The following is a 24,199-nucleotide window of genomic DNA, read 5'->3' as shown; positions in this document are numbered from 1 at the left end:
CTGGAATAATCCGGCTGCTTCAAATGGAAAATGAAGAGGGGAAAAAAAAAAAAGTCTGCAGATGTGGCGGGCATCACGGCGGCTCGTTTTTTCACACATTTGCTGCCGTCGCCATCGCTCTCCCCCAGATCGCCACCTGCCCTCTCAACGGGGGGTAGGGGGGGCCTGTTAGCAGGTGCTATTCTGGTACAGCTAGCTGCGCACCCATGTGATGGTATTTCAGAGGCGGCAAGCTTTTCTGGGCCGTCCTGCCCACGAGATCAGCGTGGTGCCATCTTGAGTCATTTAGATTGTTTGCACATGGAATGAATTACTGTATATTTAACACGTTTGATTAGGTTTGGCTTAAGTAGAGCTAAGCTCTAATGTACATACATTTAACTCTAACTATATGTCTGGGACTGTTGCTCTGTGGTTTATCTTGAGGGACACTGTAGGTGACATGTATATTAGCAAACATGTCATGATTTCCATCCTCTCATGACAGCTTTTACACTTGCTGGCAAATTCATCTGGACCAGATGCACTTCATGTTGCCGGCAGCAGCAGTTTATACAGTAGCCTAAAATAAGAGGAAAACATTGCAGAACTTTGGAAATGCCACAGAAATGTGTGCTTTGGCACCGACGATGTTGGCAAAATAAATGAAAAGGAAAACACACGAGGAAAAGGAAGAAATACGTCTCGAGGATTACCACTTTATCTACACCACCCTCCACTTTGGCAGGTAACCAGCCATCACTGCGATCTTCTTTTTATTCTCAAAGGCCAGTTGGCTGGCTGCTTGCACATGAGTAATCATTCCTGGTGCCATCCCGACACCGTGGCTGGAGTACAACAAAAAAAAAAAAAAAGTTACATTTCCCTCCCCTGATGTGAAGCATAACTGTCTGACTCGTGATTTACATGTGCATCCCACACAAACACCCACACACACACACACACACACCCACGCGCACACACACACACACACACACACACACACACACACACACACACACACACACACACACACACACACACACACACACACACACACACACACACACCATTCCTATTTGGATTATAGGTGCTATTCTTTTTTGCCCCCGAGAACAATTCTAACACGTTTTCCATCAGGAAAATTGTACCGTCTGTGGGACACTGTACCACATGATGATGTTAGAGCTGAGACATAATTTCATTTCACAAAAGGACTCCCTTGACACGTGAATCCAACGGGGATTGACAGCACATTTATAACTGCACAGTGTGGCTGGCCAGGCCTTCAAAAAGACTCTGAAGACACTGAAATGTCATAACGACTGTGCTAGCTGAATCTCATTGGATCTAAGTGACAAGAAAAAAGTCAAGTGGGCTCCAAAGGACATACATATGTAAGAGCCGACACCTGAAATTTATCCGGCGGAGCACTTATAGATCTCATAGCTTGCACCATAAAGGCGTCAAAAATACTAATTTCACACATGCTGGTGTATTCCATTTCGAAACGATGATTAAGTACGGCTCAAGAATAATTAATATATATGTGTATTGGTCTCTTGGGGGACATGGCAGTTCATTTTATAATGAAGTTCAATGGAATAATTGAAATTATCAGGAAAAAAAAATGTTTCAGTGGAGCCAAGTGGTTAGTAAGGGAAACTCAAGGGATTTATTAAAAGTACTCCACATACTCTAAAGATCGGAACGTCTCCTCTGCTCTTGAGAATAGCAACGGACAGCAAACATTATTACTGCTCTGTTGCAAACTAATTAAGGCCTTTAAATGGAGTGGTCTTTGTAAGAATAAAGCTGAACAAAAGCAGAAGTAGAAGGATTTCATTGAATTATTTGAAGTAGAATATCTGCTCATTTATGACTGTATGCTCAAGGACCTCTCGACGTTGTAGTGATTAACACTTATTGTGAACAACATATCTTTATCTTTATGCATGCAGGCTATAACTATCGCTTAGCAAACGATAAACTGAGCCACACTCATTCTACAACGGATAAGGGAGGTAAGCTAGTTAGCTGTTAGCGAGCCTGTGCGCAGCAACGCCCTGGTGCAGGTTTGGTAAAAACAGCTAACAGCTAACAGCTAGCGGAACTAAAACACGCAGCAGGACTGACAGTTTTTGCTGAGGGAAAGCGTTTAACACTCCGCATGGGGCGTCACACAGTGAACTGCACATTAGTTGCACGCAGCCAGTGCAGACATCTGTATGTATTGCAATGAGAGCGCATCTGTTGCGCGAGACGGGGCGAGTGAAAACACGCTTTAAAAATTACAGCAGTGGCCGTTACAGAATTACATTGCTAGTTTGTATTCTTTTTTCTAGTCACATACACAAGCTGGGTCCAAGTTGCATCCCACTTGAGGTTTGTTTTCCTGAGCTGTGTAAAACAGGGTTTCATTTGTCTATCTGACTGTTTGATGTTTTCAAACTGCGAGAGTAAAATGAGCAAAATCAAACTTGGTGTCTTAACACAGCTTTGACAGTATGACACAGTGAGATCGGTGACTTCACTCACTCACCGTGTAATAATGAGCAGTAGTTATAGTGGTTACTGAGTGCAGCACTCCACTCATTTCAAAGAACACTGAGAGCTATTAACAGTGAAAGCTAGTATTGAGTCAAATTAGCACACGCGTGCTTTGAAGACTAGCACTTTTATGGGAGGTTACACACACATAATTCATTACTGCTAATTGCTGTAGAAGTAGCTAATGCTGTCAAATGAGTGCTTTATTTTCAAGGAGGTCTCGTCAAGGAAATATATTAAACCCGATCATAACATTGCGATTCATATTTGACACTTTCTTTAATCAACTGTCCCGTACAGAATGATTTACTATCTGCACATTTCATCACAACTATTGCATGAGAAATATAATCAATGCCAGTGTTGAGGTTTTCAAAAGTGATCCACTTTCCTCCCATAAACTGAGGCCACATACGTATGTGCCGTGCGAGGACCTTCCCAACCCTGCAGGTATCCTAATAAAATACTTTCTGGAGCTTCTGTTTACATTTCCCAACATGGTGGTTTTCTTGACGTCTGCAATTATGTGGTGTACCGGGTCTTCCCTTTTGGCCCGGGTGATGCGCAGCAGCCCTCGGTTCCCACCCACTGACAAGCACTTGATTTAGAGTCCACTGTGGTGATAGTGATTTATGCCTGCGCTGATGATAGGTGTGCACATATTGTTTTGTCGATAAGACTAAGACAGCTCAAGGTCATCGCACGGTTAGTATTCAATCACTGCATCTTCCTCAGAAAGTGAAACTGTCAGAACAATACCGATTGATTCAGTCATATCTTCAGAGGTTGTTGCTCCATGCTGCCACGGACAAAATTCAAAGTTTACAATCATCTATGGGATGGGGACGCTGTGCCAAGGAAATATCAGGCTAGAATGCAATCATCTACTCAAGGCCATTTCTGAGGCAGAGCGCAATGTACCACACTTCATTAGCCAGGATAGTTTGAGCGCCCTGATTAAGAGAAATGTAACGTATGTTTCAGGGGGAAGACTTGGCAGAGGCTCTAGAGACAAAATAGTATCTTGCGAAGCATATTTTTGATACAACACACACAATCGCCTTTTCCAAGTTAACCTTGATAAGTTATACCGGCTCTGATTTGAACTGGCAAGCGCTCTGATATCCTCATAATTCCCCCTAATCAGGCACTCTGCGTCTGAGTGGAGTTCTATCTAATTTAGTGATCAGCCCTTAATTTTGGGTGCATACAAAAAGCAAAAAGACGATGAACCCTTGACAACATTATTCTCCACAGAGGAGATAACATGGAACAAGTTTATCAAACTCAGCGGGAGACATATTATGCCATGCACAATTTGCGTTGTGATAATTTAACCCTGATGAGGTGTAGAGCTTAAATACCTCAAATCCTGGCGTGAATTATCATTTTATTAACCACCCACTCTCGGAGGAGAAGCACTAAAATATGAATAAAATCATTTGGTGATAAGATTTATTGTTTACTCCAAACTTTTTTTTGTGTGTGTGTGTTTTCCACACCGCGGATATTGCCAGTTGTCTTGGAGAGGACGAAGACTACCACAAGACTTCTACACGCTAAATTCGCAGCGCAAGAAAGGTCACCGTTGGAGTTTAACATGTGCCGAGGGTTACACTCAGAGGTGTCAAAAGTATTCACATTCATTACTCAAGCAGAAGTATAGATACTAGGGTTTAAAAATACTTCTATAAAAGTTGAAATATCAACTCAAGCTTTTTACTTAAGTAAAAGTGTAAAAATACTGGTTTAAAAACTACTTAAAAGTATAAAAGTAAAAGTAATGTAAGGGGAATGTTTTTTCCCATTAAGGACAAACTCTTAAGCCGCGTCTCAGGGGCCTATAGTGCACTACCCCACCTCCCCCCAAAACAATCATTGTTCTAAAGGCCATAATGACTATAATGTTTTAAAATGTTTTGTTGAAAAATGTGGGATGCACTAGGCTACCCGTTTCAGCTGCATATATGCCCATTTAAAATGATCACATTTTATTACAATGCAAATACATTAAAGTACCATATGTGTACTACTGAGCATTAACATGCGTTTCATGATAACTAGTTGCCTATAAGTATTGTAATAGTGCAAAATAGGCGGCGGCGGCAACTCCGACACAAACACTTAAAGCTGTGGTTCTCAAACTTTTTCTGTAAATAACATAATTGTGTGACTCATCTGTGCTTTTATAAATAACAGAATAAAGAAAATTGCAATCACTTTCAAGTAAATCAGATTGCCCCATCAGACAATGTTTTGTGTAAATTCTATCTGTGCAAAAAAATACTACTAAATAGCTCATTGTGGAAAACAATAAGCTTTTAATTTTTTTTGCCAAACAAAACAGAATGAGTGCAGATATGTGAGCCATCACGCTGTATCAGTATTAGTGGCTGCAGTGACCTGCTTTCCTCGACACTTATGTTATAAACGGGGTTGTAGATTTCTCTCAATTCATGCTCAATATTGAGCTTAGATCTGTTTTTTTATTTTGAGAAACGCAACAGCAAGAAAAGACGAGCTCACGGAGCTCACGGTGTCGCATCAAATCGCGCATGCGCAAGAGTAACCTGTTAACGGCGCACCGTAACCATTTACCCGAAAGTACAGGCATTTGTCCATGTATTTATTAATGACTTAGTTTTATATCCGTGTACTTTGTACTTTTGTAATATGTGAAGCCAGCAGCTCATTGTTGGTAGAAGACACGAGCATCTGTGGGCAACGGGGCGGAGAGGTTTTTTGTGCGTGTGTTTTTGAACGATGACAAGCCGGAGTGAAAACAAACCAAAATTAAACAGTAACGAGGCTATTTTTAAAATGTAGGGAGTAGAAAGTACAGATATTTGCGTGAAAATGTAAGGAGTAGAAGTAAAAAGTCGTCTGAAAAATAAATACTCCAGTAAAGTATAGATACCCAACATTTCTACTTAAGTAAGGTAACAAAGTATTTGTACTTCGTTACTTGACACCTCTGGTTACACTGAACATCATCCTGCCGAGATACATATTGTGTGCGTTCAAAACAGTTTGAAACCTTTGCAGGTCATACAAATGCCAAAGGTTTGTGAGCATTAATATAAAGCTGGTCGCACAGCTGGTTCAATCACGACTGGGTGAGTCACTGTTAACCCCGACTGTGAGTTTTATGGATGTGGGCCAATATCTGGAAAACGCATCCAACAGCCCAGTGGATTAAGCAGATAGCACCAGTGGATTTGTGGTCACCAAATGAGGCAAACAAGCCATCGGAATTAAATAAGTGAAATATAGTTACAGCTACTGTTTCCTTCACTGGTTTTCAAATGTAGAATGTATTAAATTAAAATACGGAGCAGGTCAAATAATCGTTTTTCAACAGCAGCTCCTTTATTTCACATCATTTTCCTTTCCGAGTTGGCTTCATAATAACACCTGGAGCTGGATTTCCCCGCTCTGTTGTATGCCATTGTGGGTCACTCACCTGCTCTCCAGGGCCACATTGCTGCCCAGGACCCAGCTGTCCTGCAGCTGGACGCATTCCGCCGTACTCTGCAAGTCGGTCGCCAGGCCGGCTGTGGGCGGCGGGCTCGGGCTCCTCTGATGGGCCAGTGAGCTTCGGCTCAGGGACGTGATGGACGGGTGCTGCTTGTGCGGGGGCGGAGCAGGTGGGAGAGGAGGCGGGCCTTGCTGACTGGAGAGATGGTCACCTGGAGTAAAGCGGAGGGAAAGAGACATCAGTGTGTTAGTTTTGGTGTATTCGCTCTGTAATTTGTTGTGACGATTAAAACTACACCCAAGAGATAACTACCAGAGAGCAGATGGGCACCAGTATGCATCTGCCTTGTATGTAAACTATGACAGCATACAGCCACCTAACAGACCCAGAAAAGTAAATACAACCAAGAGCAAGACATTAAAATGAGATGCAACCACTGCAGAAAGGAGGGAAATAAGAGCGGATTTTATGGCGACACACATAATAATTGTCGCAAAACGCCACACGGCTGACAGTTGGGTTCTCTTAAACAGAAGGTCACTTAGAGAGGCAGCTGTTCTTTTATGGGCGCTTAACGCAATGTTTCACGTTTGATTACAGCCAGAGAAGACTCTCAAATAACTAATGACCAGAACATCCATTAGAGCTCTGAGAGAACAGGTTTTCCAATTTCACACAAAGCTGTGTAATTGGCCCCCAGAATGGCATGTGGTGATTATCTATCCATCTTCCCTGTTTAAAAGGTAAAAACCCACAGTGCTGACAATTCTGATTTGCTCCAATGAGCCCCAAATGGGTATCGTCTTTTTTGCCTCACAGAGGCTTGGAGAAGATTGAGAAAGCTGGGGCATGTGTCTTTTAGGAGCTGTTGTTTTTTTTTGCACTGACAGCGTAGTTTTTTTTTATAAAGCCGAAAGGAGTTCAATTCGTAGCATACAAACACTGTCAGTTTTATTGATTTGTTTTTATTTAACCTTTGCTTTCCCCACCATGCACAGAGGCATCGTGGACTTTTAAGCCCATTTTCAGAATCTGCTCTGCACAGCTCGACAGAACATCTTCACTGAAAGGACACTAGGCACTGTTTTCAAAAGAGCCTTTAATAACCGTGCAATTTTTTGTCCTTGTCCTTACATGCTCTCCGCTTTTCACTGCGTCCTTTTATGCATACAAAAAAATAAGCAGTTCAATGCAGGCAATCGAGCCTTGTATGTGGTTCCAAAGTGCAAATAGGAAACATGTATGCCATTCAGAGCTCGGAAATCATTTCCACCGCTTTGAGGTAAAAACCTTTAGGCTACTTACTGTGCAAGCAGGCTAATGGTACGACTGTAGATTATTTCTCCCATATTCAAATGGAGGAATACATCAGAATTATAGTGTCAGACAGATTGTAATAAGAATGATTATACCGACAGTGGAACTCTTCTCCACAAGTTAATTGCAGCAGACAGTTGCAGCTGTAATAAAGTTTGGCAGGGGCAGGTTGTACCAATCATTTTTGTGACTGATTACTTCCATGGATACATTTCCTATTTTCATAAAAGAATACATTTTTTTTTAGAGCATCTGTTTCATCTGTATAGAAACAGACAAATGGTGAAAGATGAATGGTGTGGAGCGGAATCAGGAGTGACGAGGGCGCCCGGTGCCGGTGCAGGAGGCCAATCTAAGATTAATTAATTTCCGATTAGACTTTGATCAAACCCAATCAAATATGATCCCCTCATCAAACCACATCACCTCGTTCAAAGTCAGCTCTGAATCCTAACGCGTGAATTAACCGTGACATCTGCATTTGAAAAAAAATATATAAGGCCGCCATGACTTAGTGATGATGAGTACAAGACATGCCACTCATCTCCCGGGCGAGACTGTGAGCCCCATTTGAAAAGTGCTAAGTATGCTAATAGAAAAGTGGCTCATCTACCAACACTGGCTTGGTTTTACTTCACCTCTGGGCTTTAGTCTATTGTATGAGCCACAAGCTTCTTTCCAACAGAAGCACTTTTCATATGATCAGCACACACTGGCGCTACGGTTCAATGTCAGGGGGAGAAGAGGCGGAATGAAGGAGTGCGAACCGTCAGATGGGCTCTGAAAAACAGACAATAATATAACATGCAGGTAAGTGGAATGTTGATGGGCAGAAAGGATTATTTTTAGAAGTCAATTATCTTCATTATTATTAAATAAAGGCTCGGAAACACTTTCTATGACGCCCATGTCTATTGTTCATTATCAACATACTCATAATGCCTCATAATCAGCTTATAGCACTGTCTAATTCTAGTTATAAGGTTTTACAACAATAATCAGAACACATTATAACACATATAATAATGACTCATAAGGTCAAGTATCATTATACTTCATGAATGCTGGTCACTGGCTGACATTGTTTTCCAAGAATTATGGTGTGTCATAATCCCCATCGTTGTAACACAGTACAAGGTACCTTGTAATCACATTATAATGCATTATAACAGTGATTATAATGCATTATAAAAGGATTATAGTATGTATTACAAAAATGTTAATTACCAGCAAAACTCAATGTGTTCTGGTTATTGTAATAAATCATTTTGCACATGTATTTTGTATGAGTGCATGTTACTACACAGTGCTATCAACAGATTATAATGCATTATAAGTAGGTTTATGATGGGATATAGACATGGGTCTCATATAAAGTGTTACCAAAGGGGTAATGTCCAATTCATGTTATCTCATGAAATTATATTGAAGGGGAAATAACTGCAGCATCCTCTTAAAAACCAAACGACGCCCTCTTCTATTTTTAAAATACAGAAAACAGCTGTCTTTGTTCTCCTGAACAAACATCACCTCATTAACACGCCCACACATGACACAGTCAATGCTGGTAAACAATCTGCCTTCCCTTTATGCATTACAAATAAAGATACAGGAGAGATATTGCACAAATCGCTACCCATTTATCTTCATGTCTCCATATTGATCTATCGGCACATAGTTCTAGCCAGCATCTTGATTGCCCTTGTTTGGTTTGCGGGCGGTCCTGCTGCTGCACTGCCGGCTTTCTATACAGTAACTTCCAACACATAAACACACATGTGGTTCAGGTGCAGCATTGTTGATGGGAATAGTGCCGGCCCAGCAGGCACAGAGATGAGTTTCAACAAGTCCAAACGCTCTCACCATCAAGACTTTATGGTCCATCTTGAAGGGATTTCTGATGAAGCAACGTGTCAAAATGGATGCCTGAACTGCAACAGGAAATGAACCGTGTTTTATCTATTTATTTTTTCATCTTTGGTGAAAGCTTGCTGAGCATAACACAAAGCACAAAAATCCCCCCAAAAGCCTTCAAAGGCGTAGGATTTGACATGCAGCAAATCTGACTGCATAATCCCACAATGAACTAAGGGAACATAAAACCCTATGAACTGAATTAAACCTACTGTGTGCATACTTTGCAAAAAGAACACAAAGCCTTTGGGTGGAAATATGGTCCTCCACATGCTGCTTTTGAGTTCGCCCTGAAACCGTGATACAGTGTTGGCTTTGAGTGAAGCTAAAGAAGCAAAACAAAAGAGTGTACACTACTAAAATAGTGTGAGAATACAACGTTTCAACCGTGAGAATGTACAGTTGGTCTGAAAAACGGAAATATTTTGGTCTTTATCCTCAGAAGCCCAGTGAGACGGAGGTTGAGGCGTCTTTAGCTTCTTTACTGTGAAGTATTCCCCACTGAAAAGGAATATTTGTGCCGAGTACAGTTACAAGTGTGGTTTAAATCATTCTCATTTGATTGGACCGCTAAAAAGGGGGCGGGCTTAGAAAGCAGCCGAACAACACGAATATTGTTGCAAAATGTTGCAGATCAATTGATCACAGTCTGACAAAAGATGGGATCCAAAGGGGTTGAAAAGGTATTTATTTTATTAAAAAGCTGCCGTTTTCATATGCTTCAAATGACAAAACTTATTATTGTTTACTTTACTTTTATATAAATGCCACACAATATCCCACCATATCGGAAGAAGCAGCAACAGCTTTGAGAACTGATTGAAAATGGCTTCTCCTTCACCTTTCGGTTCAAGAGATACACACACACACACACACACACACACACACACACACACACACACACACACACACACACACACACCTCCTAATATATGAGCAGACATAAAAGTGTGAGGTGGAACTACACTGGTCACTTAAACCTTTGAGTTATTACTGAATACCAAGTTATGCCCTCTTAAACATCAAGATCTGAAACTTGACTGCATGTAGATTTTGATTAATTATGCAAACATTTTTTTGATCTCAGTTAAAGGATGCTCTCATTCCCTTAATCTTTATTCATGTGAGGTCAAGATCAAATGGTGCAATAGTTGCTTTTCGAAAAAGGAGACTTGTTTATGAGTTATCTGCTCAACCAATCAAGTAAAGTGTTGACTTCACAAGTCGGGATTTTTAAATGAGAATTAACATTTTATTACAACTCCATGCTTATTCAAATCCATTTGAGCATCTCAACTGTATGCTGGTACCTTTTCTTTTTTTGTTAAGTGTTTTCTCATGTATTTTCCTGCACTGTCAGTGTGTCTGAGTGATAACCTCCACCAGCCGTGCAGCGGTCCAGTGTGCGTCCTGCGTGCGCTTCACCGGCAGAGTCGGAGGTTTGAAAGCCACGGGGGCTAAAATATGGTCTTTTTGGCACCACAGCACTTTGAATTAGATTATCCACTGATGCGCATATGCTGGATTGTGTGTTTCTGTAAAAAAAAAAAGAATAAGCATACTAAACAATGAACCCTTAAGAAAGCTTGGCGTTGTCTTCTTTCAGGGCACACGGGGAATTAAGCTGGCCTTTAAAGTGCAGGCTCAGTGACTGAGAAGGCAGATAAAACAGCTGTGTGGTTTATGGGCTTTTGCTTTGAAATCAGATCAAGACGGATGCTTCCTTTGCATAATTCCTCAACGTCAGTTTATCATCTCCATCAGCAACATGCTTTAAAGGGACCTTTTGTGATTAATACTGCATGCCAGCGCTCAAATGACAGACTCGTTCCCTTCTTAATGATGCTTGCAATATCTATCAAATTATGTTTTATGAAGCATTGGTGTTTTTACAGAAACACCTTCTTGACTAGCTGTTTTTGTTTTAGTTGCTCCCAATGCTTTGACTTTAGAGGTTTTTAATCTGAACACTGGCTCAGTGCACAGAGTCTTGACAAGAGAAAAGTGCGATAGACAGGATGAGTGAACCAAAACATCATGGTTATAGTAAATACTAAAATGTGTTGGGTTTGTCCATGAATTCAGTCCATTTAAAAGATTGTGTCAAAGGCTATCACTGAGTTCACATTTCACCATATTCGTCTTGAACTTCTCGCTGCCACATCTTGATCCTCGGATGTTTAGGCCTGTTAGGATTCTATGAGTTTCTTTGAAAACATTTCTTATGTTTTTCTTCAAAGCATCGACAAGCCTTGAGTACTGCGCATGATGTTCCAACACAGAGTCGGGACACAATTAAAAGCCGTTTTGCACTCACTAAGCTTTGCAAGCTGGGTGAAAGCCTTTTCATATTCATTGTGTAAGTAATGCAAAAGGTCTTGTGCCATTTTACTCTCCATTAAGAGACTGATTCAACTGCTAATGGAATTGAAAGGGCATTTGCTTTGACTGGCTTGCCCTTCACCAATAGGACAATTGCAGTATATGTGTATCGCATGAATTCCATCAACATAGATCACCGAACTCAACAAGGTCGCATCTCGTCTGTTGGAGACTCTGTTTTTGTAAAAAAATATATATACAGAACAATAGTCATAATTAACAAATGCTGCGCCTCTGCTCGGCAGAGTTCAGAAAACACATCGTAAAACATCAAGCAGGAGCCCTGTTTGATTTCATATGAACTGAATAATGGATGGATTCCAAAATAAAACATGCCATTTGGACCAGGTAGAATGTTTATATATGTCAAATCAATAAATTCATTCTCATCTGCGCCCCGGTTTTCTTTTCTCCCTCTGGTCGAAGGCGGTCGCAGGATTCTTCAGTAGAAAAAAGAGACGGCGGCTTCTTCTCATGGGGGAGTGTGTGTGTGTGGGGGGGGAGGGATTCTGGATTCTGGACCATTTGAACAACCTTGCCCTTGGTGAGTTTTGGGGATTTACTCTGCAAAGAGAGTTGGCAATTTTCAGTAGCTTGGGGTTTTGAGAGGAAAATATAAAAAAAAAGAAAGCTGTGTGAATTCCATCATATTTCTTGCCACATACCTCCAGTGCTCTCACAGCTTTGCCCACTCTGCTGCTGACTTTCTATCTGATCAAAGACCGAAATGTCTTTCAAGCTCTTTCTCTGCAGGGGGAACCAGGATGTAACCAATATTTCAAGGATTACATAATCATTGCATTTTAGAAGAAGAAATCATTCCTTTTACCCGTACATAATGCACTCCTTACTCGGTCATAAAGCGGGCATTCATCAACTCTACATCTGATGCATATCCTCGACTGCCGTTCATCTCAAATGTATTATCTGTAAATACAAGCAGATTCACCTCCCTCTCCCTCTCTCTTTTCCCCCTCCCCCCTCCCAGACATTGCTACAGATGGCAGATCATCATACAGATGATGACTGCTTAGCGGTTCTTTCTGACAGCTCTCCGATTACATAGCAATTACACTCCTTCTCAGAAGCTGCTTTGACAATTAGCCTGCTGACAAAACACTTTGTTGTATTTATTCATGTGTGGACAGCTCTGGCTTCCTTGTTTGTCCAGAGAAATTGTGTTCACACCTTTGGTAAAACGCCGCTGTTGCAAACTTCGACGCAGACAGCGCGGTTGTTCTGCATGCAGTTCAGTACTGACAAATATTTTCTTGGCACAGTCCACGGGGAAACACATTTGTGTTCAACACAGACATTATCTTCACCAACCGGTCACCAAAATTGTTTTTTTCTAGAACGCCTCGCAAGCACTGATTTTAAACATGCAATTGGTAGATTTATACCATCCTGCAACCAGGGATGTATCTAAACGTCTACTAACACATGCTCTTCTTGGCCACTGTGAGGGGAATTCCTCTGAATTTCATGAACAAAGTAATATACATAGCTTTCATAAAGTGTTGACTCTTGAATCATTTCATTGACTCTCGAAAACTGCTGCATGCATCTGTAAAGACGTGAACAGACTGAACCAAAAGAGCATGGAGACGGGCTGCAAAAAAAACAAAAGAATGAGCTTAAAAAACGCTGGAAAAAGATTTGAGGGTAACTGCAGCGTCTGGTGATTACTCTCCGTCGGTCAACAGTGCATCATATTTTGTTTTACAGGAAAAAAAGATTGGGTTTTGATATACAAATGAGAAAATACAATGTTTTTGGCTTGAAAAGTCCCTTTTCATTTCATCTCGACTTTAAGAATATACAGCACCATAGCTACTGTCACCCAGCGACATTTTTCAGCATATTGAGAAACTAATAAACGTACCAGCCTCTAGTCAAAGGCATACATTTGCAAATTCCCAGCCTGCCGTCCCCATCGCAACACTCCTAGTGGCTATAAATTCTTGGCCGTGCCAGTTCGTTTTGCACCTTTGAAGTGCTGGTACAACCGCAACAACAGCAGCAACCTGCCACTTCCTGTCACTGCATCATTCTTTTTGATCCTGAAAAGAAAACGCAGTGGGCTGCAATGTCCCAAACTGTATAATATAAACAAATCACCAACAAGGACGAGGTAAACGGAGACACTGGAGAGACATGGTCTCATCCAAATGCGTCTCTGCTCAGCACTCCATTGTCAATCGGTTTTTGAAAGGTTGTGTTGGCGCTCTTTTAAAAAGGAGAAGCTGCCAGTTTTGGATCTTTCTCCCGTGTGCGTTTGAACTGAACTGGCCTTCAGAGTTGTCATTTACTTCATCTAAATTGCCGTGGAGTCTTGAATGGCGCGTGCCTTCGGTATGAGACAGTAGTTGGGGAGATTGGCAACATGAAACCTTGGTTAGGGTGATCTCAGCCACCTCTGGGAAGCTTTTGAACATTCAGAAGCTCGCTGAACGATTTCAAGCCATTTATTTTCCAAGAAACAACAACAACAAATCACTGTGATCCAGTTTTTATTCTTTTTTTTCTTTCTTCTGAACTGCGAGTCACTTCTCCGACTATATAGATTTGAATTAGTAATTGCTCGGAAAATGTTGTGTACATCATCTCGGGGGTCATAGAAATGTGACGTGTTTGCCGGAGAACTATTCATGTGCCTCCCCGTTCATTTCCAGCCCGCTTCCCCAATCACTTGAGAAAATGGTTGCAGTAAAAAAACACTCATGGTTGTAGTGGCGCAGTCGTTTCCAGCGGCTGCTGTAATTGCATTTCCTGAGGAAAATCTGTGAGGAGATCAGACAAAGGGAACTGTGTCCATCTGAAAATGGGAAAGCCTATCTTCTGCTGATTAATTGTTGCCATATTGTTCTCAACTGGAAGCACTCCACTTGCACACATGACTCATTTTCACCTCCACTGTGGGACAATTTGAGGAGAGAGACATTCATACAGTGTATGTTCTTTCACACCACATTGAATAAACAAACACCATAAACCTATAAAACAGCCTGTCAGGGTTGGTGTTTTTATACTCGGAGGAAAATAGCGTTTCAGCTGAAATCTCTATTATCTAAGCATCATATACTAACAAGGCTCTGTTAAGAATAGGAATTGACGTATTTACTGGGAGATCCAGACAAGAAGAACGTTCCATCTCAAACCAACACAATGCCTTAATAAGGACGCACCACGCAATGCAATTTAATAGCAGCCGAGTTGAAATCAAACAATGTGGATCTGTCGGTTTGGAATAAAGACTATTGACTGACTGCAAAATAGATTTTTTTGTGTAAATTCACCAACAAGGTGAACATGAGACAGCCATCTCCCAGCAGAACTACTGTACGACTAAATTACTGCAACTAGTGATTATTCTGATTAGCAATTCTTCTGCTGATTATTTACTTGATTGATCTATTCATCGCTTTGTCTATTGAATAAATAGTGATAAAACCACAAAATATGAAGTTTATAAGAGCAAGGAAATCATTTTTTGCTTGAGAAGGGACTCAAATTAATTGGCAACCAACTGATCGCTTATTTCCTCATGGGTGATTAATTCATTATTTTTTAATTGACTAAGCTGTTAACCAGGTTTGGAAAAAAACTATCAAAAAGTGTATCGTTTATCTCCAAAGACAATACAATAGAAACAGAAATTGACTGCTGAGCACATCATGAAGCAATTTATAGGTCAGCGCATAAAAGGGTATGTTATATATTGCGAAACAAGCAAAACGTCTTCCAGCTGATAAATACACGTTGTAACCTTGTACCGTACGCATTAGACACAGATTCATCATTTAGTATTGCGAGTCTCTTTTATCTACAACGACAATGAACAAACAACACACGTTGGTGCCTCTGCATGTCCTCCTTATCGACTCCTCCAAAACATTCCCACACATAGTTCTCTCAGCCAAAAAATGTCTTGCAAAGTCTTGGCGCCATAGCCGGAGCTACAGCAGCGCATAGGCTGGAAATCCCTCTGCTTTCAAAAAAAGCTTCCCTGAGGCCAAGGCTATGAATTGATACCCCATTGTTGCATTACTTTTGGCCACAGAGCAGAGCACTGGACGAGAATAATAATCGGACGAATCATTGGCAATTCTTATACCGCTCACCAGCTATAGTGCATTATAGCGATGTAATATGTCAATATCCCCAATGGGCATGAACGATAAACTTAATGTGTGAGAGCACATGTTTGGAAGTGCACTTCATGCACGTGCTCGCTCGCTCACTGACACACACACACACACACACACACACATGCACACTTTAAAGCTCACTGAGAAAAAGCCTTCCAGCGCTACTGATGTTTGGGAATTTTCCGTCAGAGCACCCTCTGCTTCTTTCGGCAAGAAGAACTAAAATGCAACCTGCGTACCCTCTGAGGCTCGGTGCATGCTCAATCAGCAACATGATATGGCCCACGGCTCTGTGCTGAGGTCACTGCTGGAGTCTAGAAGAGTGATCATGCATGAGGTAGCAACACAGTGTTTCCACCTCGAATGTGCCAAGCTAGCCATGCTGCTTCTTGCAGCCACGATTCAGCTGCACGGACCGAGCCCCGCCCCGAGGAAAGCGGCGCTCTACCTCCAAACTCTGTGTTCTGTGCATTGAAATGGAAAGTGTGACAAGATTTCCCGCATTGCCACTGGAATTATAAGCAGGTCAAGCTGTCAGGACAAATATGACTTATCCAAACTCGACACGAGGATTACAGTATCGACTTATTGTACAATATATGTGTACACGACCTCAATCATGTTCACGCTTCCGAGGCTTCGCCCACAGCTCCAGTGTGGGAACATTTTGGGTTTAAGCCAAATAAGTGTGTTGTTGTTCTAAATTATAGCTTTTATGTTGCTCCTCTGCACTTTTGGTAATGCAATTCTGAAACATTGAGCAACTGGATTGGTAATATTGCCTGTTGACCCTCAATAACCCCGTGCTAAATGTTTAATAATTATTTTCAGTGCAATTTTTTGCTCAGAGAGCTTAAAAGTTTATTTTATTCATTGTTTGGTTGTGTGGTTTCATTTTATTTTATTCATTTATTTGTTTTTATTCATTCACAATAGGTCATGTTTGGTCATGTTTTTCAGATTCCAAATCCAATGTCTGAATAGTCTTAAGAATTAAAAGTTAATTGCACTTGGAAAAGGTCTACTCGCATCATTATGCTCCCATTTCATCATAATATCAGTGGCAGAACATGGTCTTAAAATGACACTAATATTGTTTATCGCAATTAATTCAAGGACAATATATGTTTTAACAAAAGCAGTCACGGTGACAGGCCTGGATTTCGTTTTTTTTTATTGTTGTCGTGAAATGAAATAAAGACACTGTTCTGATCTGAGGACAAATCAACTCTAATCAAGATGACTTCACTGTTGGAACGAGGTCTCTGGAGTGAACAGGCATTACAATTAATTAGTGAAACTAGCTTTTAAAGTTTAATCTGCCGTGCAGTCGTTCTTAATTTTGAACCGCGTGCCCCCTCCCATTTCAGAGTAGCTCTCACACATGTCTACAGCACATTAATCAATAATAAAAGTAGTCAGGGAAGTCAGATGTACTGTCCTTCAAAATCTCTCTAATGCTGCTTTGCTTGACAACAAAAGACAGGGATGCCTGCGTTCCAGTCTTCATTCACCTCAGAAAATACCACCCTAAGCCTCATCTGTCATGTATCGGCTGCAGCCTAACATTTCACTTTGTTTGGCAGACATTGATTTTTACCTCCAAGGTGTTGTCAAGGAGGCATCCAACTCATACATACCTCCTCTGCTGTCTCTCCAGAGGCTGCTTTAGAAGGAATTGCAGGAACACACACACAGACACAAAGGGAAGCTCAGAGAAAAGACTACATTTGAAGGTAGCCTACAATATTGCCAGATCTGTTGAATAAGGACACTGGTGGGGATCGAAATGTGTGGGCGATAAGCCGGGGTTTATCAAAGCAGCGTTTCCCAGCGCCTATTCTTGTCGCGTGTTTAAAGGTGTCTTTGTTCGTGTGCTGTAATAAGCTTGGCAAGCATGTAATCCAGATTCAAATAAGTGTTGCAAATGCACGTGGCGATGCACCCTGATAGGACGAGGATCGGCGCGTATCAAGGCATATCGAAGCGAGGGCGTATTGTGGGTTTTTACGGGTGTCGTCCGTCCATGCTCAGTTTCTCAGCCAAAACAGTGTCAGCACAGCAGGCGTCAAAACACGTGGCCACCGTAATGCCTTTAAACTATTTCATCGGATTTATCCAATCCTCCATCCATATGTTGAGGGTATTTTCCACCTCAGCAAGTCAGAAAACAAGAATTCATCAACCACTGTCTTACCACAACCTCCACCCTGCCCCGCACACACACTAACACACACATTTACAACCTAGTTGAACAACACTTTATATTCATTAAGTGTCAAAATGTTATAACAAATAGCTGGCTTAAAAGAGCACCAGTATATCTTATTTAGAAACTATTTGGCACCAAAGAGAAATGATCAATGAGGGAGCCTTGAAGGTAATGTTCTTCCACAGTTTGATCAAATTAAGCAGCAACACTAATTATAACAGAGTAGATGAGCTTTGCACTTTTCTTTAGGTTTAGTTATAATGATGCGGGCAATTTCATGAAATGCAGAAACCAAATAAGTATCATAAGACGCTAATTAAAAGCACTGCTGCCGCATATGGAGAGCCGAGGAACTAGTTTGAACTCGTTTTTTTGAAAGCAAGACGGAGAGTTTACAGCCAAGTTAGCAGTTCTGTGAGGCTGCATGAGTATTGCCAAAATGATAATTACAATTATTCATGGTTTTTTAAGGACAAAATATTTGTATTGCGCTTTCACATTTAAATGAACGGAGCACTGCTTTCACTCCCATGTTGCGCTACATTCCTGCTAATGAACAAACCTTTGCAAATAAAGGCGGTTCCTTATTACATTGAATGTGATTGGTAGTCGATTAAGTGTGCAGCCCTACTGCACATTTTAACGTTTGGTAGTTCACTCAAAGTACAGCTGAGGCTGGTGGCGGTTTCATTAGTTTTGCACATATTTGGTGGTAAGTTTGACTAATTCAAATTTTGACTTGTTGATGCCGCTGGATGAAAACTTAAGGGATTAGCAAATGTATTCCAAACCTAAAGGAGGAGAGGGGGTAAGACTAAATGTCATGGTAATCCATCCAATGGTTGTTGAGGCAGTTCACTCAAAACTACAAATGTCAACCTGCTGGTGGCGTTACAGGAAGTGTCACCAAAGTCATCAAGATACATCGTCTGGCAGCCATTAATATCTGAACAATGTGCATAGCAACTTCATGGCAGTCCATTAAACAAAGCATGGCAAAAATCTAATATTCTTGGCCATAATAGAAGATCTTCAAGGGCGGACAAACAGTCTCTGTAGTTTGTAATAACGACAACGGAAAAGAACTTCCTTTCGGTCCTACACTGAGATTATCCGCTGAACAAGCTTTTCCTCTTTTGTCTCCAGGTTCAATCTCAGTTCATTTACAAAAAAAAACCTAATTTCTATCTCTTCTTATTTACAAGCGTTAACATGTGAACTTTGTGGGAGGGAGGGGGGATTCACCAACTTTACACCATGGTCAACACAACATATTTCACTCAGTATTGTACCTTTAGTTGGAAGAATAAGCCCTAATGATGACAGTGTTAGTATCTCATTTTCCAAATGAGAGAGAGTAAGACACAGGCACGCTTTGCTTCCTGCTAAGACCAAGCATCATGATAAATATCCTGAATATTTATGAAAATGAAAGAGACCCGGGGAGAACAACCTCATCATTCCTAGCGTTGACTGGCTTATACATTAGAACTCCTCTCCGAAGGAGGTCAAAAGTCCAACCGCTAAATCTTTTCACTGTGCAAGACATTGACTTGCAACACAGCTACTCATTGTGACTCACTCTGGAAGAACATCAACTAAATGTTTGATATGCAAAATGTATTTTTTACTGCAGCTAATAGCATAAGTAGCGAAAAATATAATTTAGGCTAATGGTTGCAAATGCAATCATTACTATCTAATGGCTTTGATGAGTATATGTATAGTAAGCCTGTACTAATAAACTTGAGGAAACTTTTGTCTCCATAATGGAAGTGAATTTGCATCTTCTTCAGCTTCAGTGTATGATGTTAAATTATGCTTTTCTTTTTTTTTCCATCAACAACTTCACAGATATGTTTTGATGCATTGACAGAGAAATGAACTGATGTTGAATAGTTTGTGTGACATTGTATTGTGTGTGTGTGTGTGGGGCGGGGGGGGTGTGTACAAAAAATAAGGGAAACAGAAAAGCAGGGAACTGATATCAGCCAAGTGTTGGCAGCATCCATTACGCTTCTCTGGGAACAGTCCCCATTTAGCCTCTTCATATGATTTAACAAGGCTAAGCATCTCTGCAGCTCGGTACGTGTAAACTATGCAATTTGCGTTCCACGCCACAGCAGGCATCAATTAGCACCTCTCTCACGCCTCTACATCTGAACTGCATCAAATTCGGTCCTGTGCTGCTCGGAACATGATGTGAATCTGTCACGACTCGACTAGAAGGAAGGAAATGTTAAACGCAGAGGAGCTCGCTTATTGCTCACCTTGGGCTTTTAAATCAAGAATAATTATGAGACATTGTGCTTCACGGCTACAGATTGAAGCGGTGTTCATCGCGGTTGGTGGTCGACAATGGGAAAAAGGTACAGTGTAAAGGAGAGAACGAAAAAGATATTTTGTCTGGGAGGCACCTGGATCTTTTAATTATACCCCACCTGTGTAAAGCAAGGCTTTATTTGCACAGTGATGAAAATAAAGGATTATCCCTGAACCGTTGCAATTTTCAAACACATTCACATGGATAATGAAATTAGCTGAAATCACGGCTGCCCCAGATACAACTGCACAAAAGGTCATGCTTCTCATTATTTATTCCGGCACTGTTGTACACTTGTTTACAGATTACATGAACAGACATATAAACAATGCATATATCTACATGACAGTTATACGCTAATGCACATTATATAGTTATGTTAGCCGTGTTGTCCTTATTTTTAGCTGTATGTCTATTTCTATCTTTCCTGGGAACAGTTCTTGAACTGTGTGCAAGTACAGGAGGTTCAGAGCAGACACTTAAGAGCTGAAGTCATATTCCGTGTATATGTACGCACACACTTTAATAAAGCTGATTCTGATTGTAACATTTCGTTTAGCTCATATTTTGCTCTCCCATGGAAACCCATCTTTAACAAATAGTAATTAATTCTTACTCAAGTTACATAAATAGCAGATCCGTGGAAAAATCAACAAATCACTTAACACCCTGTGCTTCAGGTGAAAATACAATTAGACATGTACTAGGTGACTGACTTTGACAGAGAAACCATCAGTTTCCATTAAGCATGACTATGATATTGCCCCTAATTTTAACCATGAGTATGATCCCTTAATAACCTTCTACAAAGTAGCTTCAGTCAAAACTAGCCCTTAGCCATACCTTCAACATGGGGGCTGATTATCAAAAACACTCAGGCTGTGATTGCAATTGCATACTCACGCGTACTACACACTCAATCAGTACGTACTGAACACCTTTTAAATTAACCATTTAGTATGACTTTTTGCCAGCAGACTGTTCACACTGAAGCATAATCAGGCAACAGCCGGGCTGGTTTCAAGGCCCAGCCAGCGCCTCCGTCACCGCGCTCTCAAACTATTGCAGCCAATTTCCAAACAACCTTTTTGACCACATATAAGGGTTCTAAATCTAATACAAAAAATGCTTGTAATGTAATATACATCCTGGCTTTTCTCGCTTGTACAAAATCAAAATCCAGGCACTACATACTACATTTTTCTTCATATGAGAAAATGGCTGTTTCTGAAATGCATTGACAAACACGCGATTGTTGGATTTTTTTTCAGAATGGGTTCTTTCTGAAAAGACAAACTAGTTTGCAGTCGAGTCTCCTGGTAGAAACAGCAGCTTCACGCTGTCATCAAACTGCTGGTTTCCCCCTCAGCAACGCACGCGGCAGATCGTGCATGACTGTGAAGCGTCTCTGCGGTGGAAGACACTGATCGTCCTTCAGCTCGGGCCTAATCATGTTTGCTTTGCCTCAATTAGATAAGGGAGGTGCGTCGTCAACACACAAGCTTTCTCGCGTCTCCTCAGATGGTCCCTGTGCTTTTCCCTCCCGCACACCAAATGGCAGCAGTAGGAGGCAAAAGGATGGTTCACGTTCACACCCGGCTAAGTCATTTCACACTGGAATACATCCATCAGAATTAGGATCATATAAAAAGCCAAGACGAGACTGACAATGGAAACTGAGAAGTGAAATCTGAGAGAAAAGGCGGCAGCGAGCAGCATATGGCTTAGTGAAACCATAAGTTGCCAGTTTGGAAAAAAAGGCAGCAGCTGGTTGCGTCTCCTGGCTCGGCCTCCTATTGTATGACAGTTCTGTGTATTCTTTCCTCTTGACCAGATTAAACGGCGCAATGAGCATTGATACAGCAGCAAACCCACAGTTGGCACCACAGTCTGCAGTCACACTTGCTCCCAGTGTCATATTTCAGCCATAATGCCCAATGGACTGTCACTATTTGCATACGCTTTCCTTGAGTGTATCGATAGCATCTTTCCTCTCGGCCCCTGGAGTTTCCCCAGCCCGGTATATGACGCCGGAACGTGACGGGATGCAACACTCGCACAATCTGTGCTCGAGTGATTTGAAGAAGCCGAGGCAATGTTGCAGTTTAGAGAGGCCCGGCAACGGAGACGATAACAAATCTGGACTAACATGCAGCACCGGCAGTCAATAGATACACTTCACAGCCAATCTGCAATGCTGGACACAATCTGATACCGCAGCTAATCACACAATAGCATCCTTTCTCCCCGTCAGCGCTAAAGCGGCATCGAGATCCGATGTTTAACGTTGAAACATGCTAATTTGATCCGATGAAATAACCATTCAACACGGTTAAGATATGCCGCGCTTGCTCTGAAACCTCCGGACGCCGTGAAAATAATGAGCGACCTCATCCTGGTGTTTATACAAGGGACTGTCAATGATGTAATCCCTATGATTTAGTTAGAAATCACATCTGCCACATGCAGGTGAAGGCCACTTTGTCTGCTACATATTCATAGGCAGCAATATTGACTAAATGCCGTGTCTGGCTAAAGACACAATGGGAAGTGTGAAGCTAGAGGATCAGTTGGTGTGAATATTAGCGGAAGAGAAATGCATACAGGAGATTCTGGGATTAGCTCTGAAAGCTATATGCTAACACAATCTCTTCGCTCAGGCCTGGACACTGAGTGACACCGAGGATTTACTGTAGCAGACTGTTTCACAGACAAGCTAACAGCGGAGTGTAACTTCCTGAAGGTGTAAAGGAGTTAGAGAGACTTTGAAGTATCCCTCGCCGTGAGTAGCTAGCGGTCAAAAACATGCCTCTGCTCTCAAGACTTCACGCTGTAAATCATACCTGCAGCGAGCTAACCTGCGGCTGGAAGCGGCACTGGGCGAAAAAAAAAAAGGGTCGATAACTCTAGAAGCAGAAGTACACATTTACCCGAGAACCGCTTGTGTTCCCAGAGTGACAATAGAATCTCATTGTCAGGTGTTTAGTCAGATAAGGTCGCAAACCCGACGGGATTAGCGTCTGCTTTTCATCAATGTAATGCTTTAAAAACAGGTTGAGCAAATGTGCGGTGGATCAACCAATTTAAATGCTAAACCTATTTCTCTTTTTCTCTCTCTCTCAGAAGATTGGGGCCGAGGGCTAAACACACACTGATAAACAAATCAACCTAGCTGTAAGGACTATGAGCGAGGGAAAACAAATGAATGACCCTCGCAGCTTTATTTGTACAGGGAGTGCTGGGGAAATGGTGATATAGCTCGCAAAGTGTTGAGGTGAGAGGCCTTGTTTGGCGCGATAATACTTCCAGTGTCAAGTTCCTCCGCGAGAAAGAATCATCCCGGGGCACTGTATGCAACGCTAAATATGCAAGCGGGGCTTCAGGAGCTGGTGATAACAGTGGGAGGAGGCGATCCAGAAATGTCACCGCTTCTGGATTAACATAACACAGTTGTAGCCACTTGTATGTACAGCAACAATATGCGCCGCCACTGCTCCGACGCCACGCACAGCTGTAGTTGAATTAGAAGCCGGCTGGATCCTGCCGGGAAGTGACATTACTCTTTGAGAGCAGCATAATGATCACTATCAATCTCTCCATTGTCGAGTCACATTAGTGAAATATCAGGGAGGAGTACTGGAAAGGGGAAGGAGACCGCCGAGAGACATCCTCCACCATGGCGGCATGGCAGCGCATTAATCACAGTGGCGGGACCCTCTCTGTGTCCAGGCTGAAAACTGTCAGGGTAAACACTTCATCCGATAGAGATGCTACTGTTATGCCGGGAGAGAAGGAAACAAAAAAGTCTTTTCTGGTGTCCTACCACATTGGTGAAACAGTGCCAGCTCTCTTTGTTCGACGCATAAATGCCACAGCTTTCTCATTCCAGATTC

General features: G+C 41.7%; 1 protein-coding gene across 1 annotated transcript in view; it reads right to left on the bottom strand.

Moving 5' to 3' along the window:
• Positions 1-24,199, bottom strand: part of LOC306745860 (teneurin-3) — a gene marked incomplete at its 3' end in the record, with an annotated part of 124,155 nt that overhangs the window by 70,321 nt on the left and 29,635 nt on the right. Inside the window, exon 2 of the mRNA XM_079228711.1 lies at positions 5,993-6,218. Coding sequence (XP_079084837.1) covers positions 5,993-6,218 — 226 coding nt within the window. The remainder of the gene's footprint in view (positions 1-5,992; positions 6,219-24,199) is intronic.

This window comes from Taurulus bubalis (assembly GCF_910589615.1).
Source record: "Taurulus bubalis genome assembly, chromosome: 13".
In the NCBI taxonomy this organism is placed as follows: domain Eukaryota; kingdom Metazoa; phylum Chordata; class Actinopteri; order Perciformes; family Cottidae; genus Taurulus; species Taurulus bubalis.
Note: the sequence above shows the minus strand (reverse complement) of the source record. Positions and strands in the feature narration are given on the sequence as shown.